The 7,258-nt window shown below is 48.3% G+C and overlaps 1 protein-coding gene across 1 annotated transcript; it reads left to right on the forward strand.

The window, feature by feature from the left end:
• The first annotated feature begins 1,245 nt into the window (after positions 1 to 1,245).
• myclb (MYCL proto-oncogene, bHLH transcription factor b) lies at positions 1,246 to 6,887 on the forward strand. The gene is made up of 3 exons (XM_072370479.1): positions 1,246 to 1,536; positions 2,358 to 3,038; positions 4,696 to 6,887. Exons 2-3 carry the CDS (start codon positions 2,405 to 2,407, stop codon positions 5,487 to 5,489), a joined length of 1,428 nt encoding a protein of 475 aa, XP_072226580.1. The 5' UTR covers positions 1,246 to 1,536; positions 2,358 to 2,404; the 3' UTR covers positions 5,490 to 6,887.
• Positions 6,888 to 7,258: the final 371 nt, after the last annotated feature.

Here is a 7,258-nt window from a genome sequence, read left to right on the forward strand (position 1 = left end):
GTTCTTGCACTTATTCACTTTTGATGATTAATTCAAAGAATGGGAGCAGATTAAGCATTTCAAAGTGTGAAACAAGGCAGAGGCCGAAAGGAATGAGATGAAAGCTGCAATGCAAGAGTGAGAGGGATCAGGATGGGTTGGGGGTATAGGGGGCAGGGATGCAGACGGGATGGGGGGGGGGGGGGGGGGGGGGGGGGTTGTCAGTTCTGTTTCAGCAGCCTGTTTGTTCTGTGACTTTGTAGCGTCTCTCCCGGGGAACCCAGGATATAACTCCTCTAAAATGTCCTCGCTTCTTGTAGGGTCAAGATTTTTTTGATATGGGGAGATTGGGAATAAAAGAGCGAGAAGGGGCTCGGGGGAGAGAAAAGTAAAACAGAGAGGAGGAGAGTAGAGGATGAGTGGCAGAAGTTGGGGTTTGAGAGAAAGGGAGGAGAAGGTGGGGGTCCAAGTTTGATGAGGCTTCGCCGCCCGGCAGTAGAGGAGGGGGGCGGGGTTACTTCAGAGGGACATTTAAGGAAGGATGTTTCCCAATCTTCATCCTCAAGATTGCGGCATGGCTTCATGACTCCAAAAAGGCACCAGTTAGTTGGTTTCATATGGCAAGAAAAACAAGTGTCAGCAGTTGCTGGCGACGTGTGCGTGCGCGCGCGTGTGTGTGTGTGTGTGTGCAGCTGTTGAGACGCCGCACACACATGCAGGATGTGACAGACATGGAGCGTTGCTTCCATATTGACCCTCTCAGAGGAAGGGCTTTAAATCATAAGCTTGATATTGATTACAGGGACTATGAGATGCACGGGTGGACACCAGATACTTCAGCCATATGTCCACAAGAAATTAATGTGACCATCACCCACACTCATACACCCACCCACGTTCATAACCGCTTACCTTTCCCTGTTGTGGAAAAGCTCCTCTTTCACGCAGCAGAATTATTACAAACAGGTGGTCATGCATTTGTACAGCTGCGCAAACACGCTCTCATAGACACAGACACATGCTCTTATTATATCTGCAAAATGCTTACAAAAACATCGAACTGTCTTCTTATGAAAGTAGCGTCATGTAACCCTCTGCCCACGCAAGACTCCCTCTGCAGGACCGCGCGCGTGTGCGCGCGTATACGTATACGTGTGTTTTGAGTGTGTTGCGCCTTTAAAGAGCAGGCGTGGCTCTGCTACTACGTCCCGCCTCTTATGCATAACATCCAATTCTCCTTCCCCTGGATCACATAGTGCAGTAGTCTGCAAAGAAAGTAGGCACAACCAACGCTTATCCGGCCCCTGGAACAGAGGGACTGCGACCGAACGGACTCATTACCCTCTGCGACGGTTTACCACCAGGGAAAAACAAACAAAACAAAAAGCAAAAAACGACGACAACAACAACAAAAGAGAGGGGGAAAAAGCAGCGAACAGGAGACGCGGGAGAGGAGCTTATATTTAAACCAGGCTACGCGTAAAGACTCGTTGTGACCGCTGCTGCTTTTGGACACTCATATTGCGCACGGTGGATCTATGAAGACTCAGGTAGCAGGTAAAACCCGCTCCTTTTTAACATATATATTTCTATATATATATATATATATATATATATATGCGTGTGTGTGTGTGTATGTAACAAATTCACAGCAACCTCTGATGATTTTACCACACAAGCACGGTGTGGTGGCGGTTTTCAAAGGCGATAAAGCGGCCGCTTGAAGTTTCGGGGGCTTTGCAGCTTAATTAGCTGATCGGTGCTCTTCAGTCGCAGCTGAATTCTTTGAGCTTGATAAGGAGCCGAACCGAGGAGGAGTCAGATCAACTACTTTCCATACGGCTTCCTAGTGGGAACAGTTTCATTGGCGGGCGAGGCTGGTACCTGTCTATCCAATTAATCGATTTCGGCCTAACTTAATCGGTCTATTTTCTGCTGAGCAGCCACTGAAACCCCCCCACCCCCCTCCCCCTCCGCGTCTCTGTCACAGTATACTACTAAAGCAGTGTTATGTAACTAAACGGCGTTGCGAAACTTGAACTTCTCAGCAGCAACATTTTATTTTTTATTTAAAAAAAAAAAAACTACATACAAACAGAGGATTCTTGACATGAGTCGAAAAACAAGACATTTTATGCCCTTGCACTCTTACAGGCTTTTACATTGAGTTTTTTTTTCTTCCCTGAACTGCATGATGTCCAAACTCTTAATTATCCGGTGGTCTGACGCATGCAAAATAGCTGCTTTATGCGTGGCCACAGAAGCAACCCATAACCCCCTCCCCCGGAGGGCAACATGTCTGCAAACAGCGGGGTGATTATTGGGACCAGAATAAGGCTCAGTTCTGACTCAACTGTTGACTGTGTATCCCTCCACAGACAGAGGCAACAGGGAGTGATTCACGCCCCTCCCGCCTGCAGCCCCCATGCCGGGCATCAGCTCCACCGCGCCTCGTTATGAAAACTGGGACATGGACCACCTCGACCACTATCAACATTATTTCTACGACGACCACGACCCGGACGAGGATTTCTTCAAGTCCACTGCGCCCAGCGAGGACATATGGAAGAAATTCGAGCTGGTACCGACCCCGCCCATGTCCCCCGTCCGGGCGGTGGAAGGCTCGGGCAAGGTCGGGCTCCTGTACCCGTCCCTCGGGGACAAGCTGGAGTGGGTGTCCCAGTTCTTGGGGCAGGAGGACGAGCAACAGCAGCAGGACCTGCCCTGCAAGCTGGCAACGAGCGGTGACTCTTTTGGGAACCTGAGCTCCATCATCATCCAGGACTGCATGTGGAGCGGCTTCTCCGCCGGACAACAGCTGGAGAGAGTTGTAGGGGAGCGCTGCGCTCCCTGTCCCGGGACGGGCCCGGCTGCCAAAGTCGCAGCCGGGCCCACGGTTGCGTCCCCGGGGAGGCCGCAGGGTGCTCTCGCTGACACGGCGGCCGTCAGCGGCTTGGCTGCGGACTGTGTGGACCCGGCTGCGGTGCTCACTTTTCCGTTAACCGCTGGATGCAAGAAACAAGTGTCCTCTGGTTCAGAGTCTCACACCGACTCATCAGGTCAGTAACCAATAAGCTTTTTTTTTCGGCTTAGAGGGGGTCTGTGTTCGTTGACCTCTGATTTATCCTAATGGGCTTTGAGTTTTGTTCTAATATAGCTCGCAGTTCACAAACGCACCTCCAGGTACCTTTTTTTCGTGGTATTACCACCTTTTTTCCTAAAATTTCAAAGGAGGTACATACTTTCTATAATTCACCCCATTGGTGTATCTGGACAAATCTTTTTTTTTTTTAATGTCAGGGTTTATTTAAACTCTTTTTTTAGCAGCTCAGTTGTTAGTCTTCCCTTTCTGTTGGTCATTGTGTGGCAGTGGTGGTTGGCATGGTTCATGACTGCATTGCGTTACCTTGGTGCATGCAACACATGCTTGAAGCCCAGAGAGACACACCCATTGAAACATCTGCTGCTTGGCAGGGCTCCAGCAGACCAGCTGCTCCCTCTCCCTGCTCCTCCAAGGTCTGACTTATGACAACAGTATCCTCTCCACTTCTGCTCAGATTGCTTTTGATATGAATGCAATAAAGAGCGCGAGTTAGGCTATTTGACCTTTATGTAACAGGAAGGGAAAGAAGGGGAACAACCCACTCTTTGTATTATCTATCCTAAATTTTTCCTACTTTTCCACCCCAGTTTTCCCACTCCCAAAACCTGTCTGATTGAGTTTGGTATGTAGGCTGCCATGTGACGCTGAGCTCGGACCATGCATAATGGTGTGTGGAATGTCACAAAGGGAACTTGTTGCTGCATTCCTCGGCTCAACAGGCTGCGGCGCCAAATGTGTCAGTGGGTGGATTTGGTCCGAGCCAGCCTGGGCTGTGAATAGAGCGGGATTACCCATTAAGGAGGTCGGCTAGGCCTGGGTTTGAAGGAAGCATCTTACCACATGTCAGGGGATAATATGTGCTCCATGAAGAGGAGCCTCAGAAGTCAGGGAGGAAACATATGCCTGAGTTTTTACGAGGGGGTCCACTGCAGGTCAGCTGAAGATAATTACTACTATATGCCCTGTGAAGGAAGATGTAATCTTTTGTCATGTGAACGCTGTTGAGATTAACAGACAGTTTTCCCTCACTCCAACGATCTTTGCCCATTTCTCTTCATTGAGAGATTTCTACATTCTGAGCAGTCCAGATGGCAGAGGTGCAGTCACTTTAAATGTGTCTCGGTTCATAAAAGCACAGAAAATCTTCAGTCTGTGAGAATTGAGTCGATAAGACTGTTTCCACTCATGTAAACAGAGCGGCAAATTGTTTTCAACGTGTGCTGAGTTGAATATTAGCTGGCTTGTTTTGACAAGCTGAAGAATTGTCCATTTTGCACCTGAGTGCTTCCTCACCCAACCCCTGTCTTACACCCCCCCCCCCCCCCCCCCCCCCCCCCAATTCTGCGCACATGATCGAAGAGGGGGAATTTGCACTGTGGGAGCAGAGGTAAAGCAGTGACGCTTCAGGGCATTTGGAGGCGTGCGTGTTCTTTGGTGTGTAATGGATCAAGCAGGTTTTGTGAGGTTATGTAAGGAGTTGATTGACTTGACGAGGCAAAGGCCGGGTTGAGTGTGACGGGAGGTTTTTCACCTCGGAGCCCATTTGTTCACCACGTCACCCGTTGTGCAAGCGTCTGTTTTTAATTGATCAAATGTAAATTTATCCGTTTCAGATGATGAAGATGACAAGGATGAGGATGAAGAGGAGATTGATGTGGTGACAGTGGAGCACAAGCAGCAGCGTAAACCTCGGCGACTGGTCAACACCCGCAAACCGGTGACCATCACGGTGCGGGCTGACCCCCATGACCCCGGCATGAAGCGTTTCCACATTTCCATCCACCAACAGCAGCACAACTACGCTGCCCCCTCCCCGGACACCCTGCCAGCGGTTTCCGAGCCGCCCCGAAAGAGAGTTCGGCAGGAAGCCTCAGCCCCTGTGACCCATCCTCACCAGAACTCTCATTACCACCAGCCTCGACCCGGCCACGCCCCCCTGAACTTTGACAGCAGAAAGGCTCACGTAACCCTGGCAGGAGTCAGGTCAGAGTCTCCGAACCTCAGCGCCTCCTCTCCTACCTCCTCCACATCGCCTTCATCCCCACCCTACTCCTCTTCCTCCTCCTCTTCCTTCTCCCACCAGCCCCACAGGTCGCCCTCAAAGCCCCCGTCGCAGCTCTCCAGCCCCCAGTCGTCGGACTGCGAGGACACAGACAAACGCAAGGCGCACAATTTCCTCGAGCGCAAGCGGCGGAACGACCTGCGCTCGCGCTTCCTGTCGCTGCGGGACGAGATCCCGGGCTTAGCGGACTGCCCCAAGACGCCCAAAGTGGCGATCCTGACTCGAGCCACTGAGTACCTGCAGCAGCTGCACGCCATGGAGAGGCAGAAGGCTCAGGAGAGGAAGCAGCTGAAAGCCAGACAGCTGCAGCTGCTGCAGAGGCTGGCAAAGCTCAAACGGTCCTGAAGTGCAGGATCAGCTGCCGCCTCAGTCACACACTCACAGAACTGAATGGGACTAGATGAAGGAGAAAAGACACTAATGTTCACTTTGAGTTGGTCACTCTGGAATAGTGCGGGTGGAATTGTTTTTTTGTTTTTTTTCTTATTTCTCTACTTGTTATTTTTGTGGTTTGCACATTAGTTTCTGAGTGATTGACAAGACGGCAAGTTAAGGACTAATGTTGTGGGGCGTCTTGCGGGCAGATTATTGTGTCCATGGTCACTCAGTAAAAGTTTGTCAAACTGTTAAATTTCCCCTTATTAAAAAAATAAAAAAATGATGGTGATCATATTGAGGTTGTTGCCTGTTGTAAGAAAGCTTGCTGTGAACACAGCGATGTTATTTGAACTGCTACAAATGTGCTGTTAACTGCTGCACTGGTCAGACTTCCCCTTTACTGTGATGGGGGTTGTTGTGCTTGCACAGCTGTGATGTCTCTTCTGAAGCTTTTTCTTTTTTTGTGCACCCCCCCCCCTTTAACATCTAACCTCTTTTATGGCCCTTGGCTCTTAAGTGCTTGGCATGCAAATTCTAAATTTCAAGTTTAGCCTTTACACTGCGTTGCTCACCATTCTGACCATCTAAACTCATCTGTTCTTTTATTTATTTATTTATTTTTTTCCTTCCCCTTTCCTCGTCATCAGTTGGGAGGGTTTTAGTTTTCATTTCATGCAAGCCTGAGACATGGAAGAGTAACATTTCAGCTGGAGGGACAGAGTATCATTCTGCATGTCTGGAAAATACAAGGTTAAGTCTCAGCTTCTGTGCCTGCAGCTTCAAATCGTTACTTACTTCAGTGTTTCATTGCTGCACCAGAACTGTTTTGACAGCAGCAGCTGTTTTGACAGTAACAGCCCATTTTGTAGCATTATTTGGAGGGGGGGCGGGGGGTTATTGCCACACGGGCATTGTTCGAGGTTCATCCTTTTTACAGGCAAATAATCTGCAAAGATGCTACTAAATTATTTACCAAGATTTCACTGTATCTTTATTATTGTTGTGCCATGGAGACCAGCCAAAAGATGAATGTCTGTCGGCTTCAGTTGATGAACTCGCTTTAAAGATTGGCTTGATTCAATCCAAAATGCTATCTTTTGTTTGAATAATTTTTTTTCTCCTTGTTTTGTATTTGATGTAATGCCTTTAGAAGCCTCTCAATCTGTCTAGACTATCCAGCTGGATGTTCTGTATATAATTACTTTACTGTACAGTCCCTTTCAAACCAAAACCAGAGCTGTCTACTATATTCACCCTAGTTTTTGTTTGGCCCCACGTCTTAAACCGGGGGCCATGCTTGCTGGCTTTTCAAAGATGACTCAAAGCTTCTATTTTTGTTAATAAAAATATTATGAAAAAAAAAAAGAGTTGAAATAAAACACTTTAAACATTGATCACACTAGCCACTTTGTCACAATGTTTCTTTTTCTCTCTTTGCGAAGCCTATTTGTTTTCTTCTGTGACTTTTCTGTCTCTGGAGTCTCTTTATTTGTACAAGTCCGAGGTGACAAAAGTTTTATACTATATTTTCCTACCGAGTTGTGTTTCAGTGTGAGCTAATGACTGTTTTTTGTTATTGTAGCGGGCAGGGCTTTATTGGTGGTTACGTGCTGAAAATTGGCATGTATGGTCGGCTCTTTCTCTGTGGAGAGAAGAGCACCTGAATGCTCCTGCATTCAATCCAATCACTGTAGCTGCTGTAGCTCTCTTAGATCTGACGTGGGTGGTGGGGACTT

This window comes from Leuresthes tenuis, unplaced genomic scaffold, assembly GCF_036924035.1.
Source record: "Leuresthes tenuis unplaced genomic scaffold, fLeuTen1.0.hap1 SCAF_18, whole genome shotgun sequence".
NCBI lineage: Eukaryota > Metazoa > Chordata > Actinopteri > Atheriniformes > Atherinopsidae > Leuresthes > Leuresthes tenuis.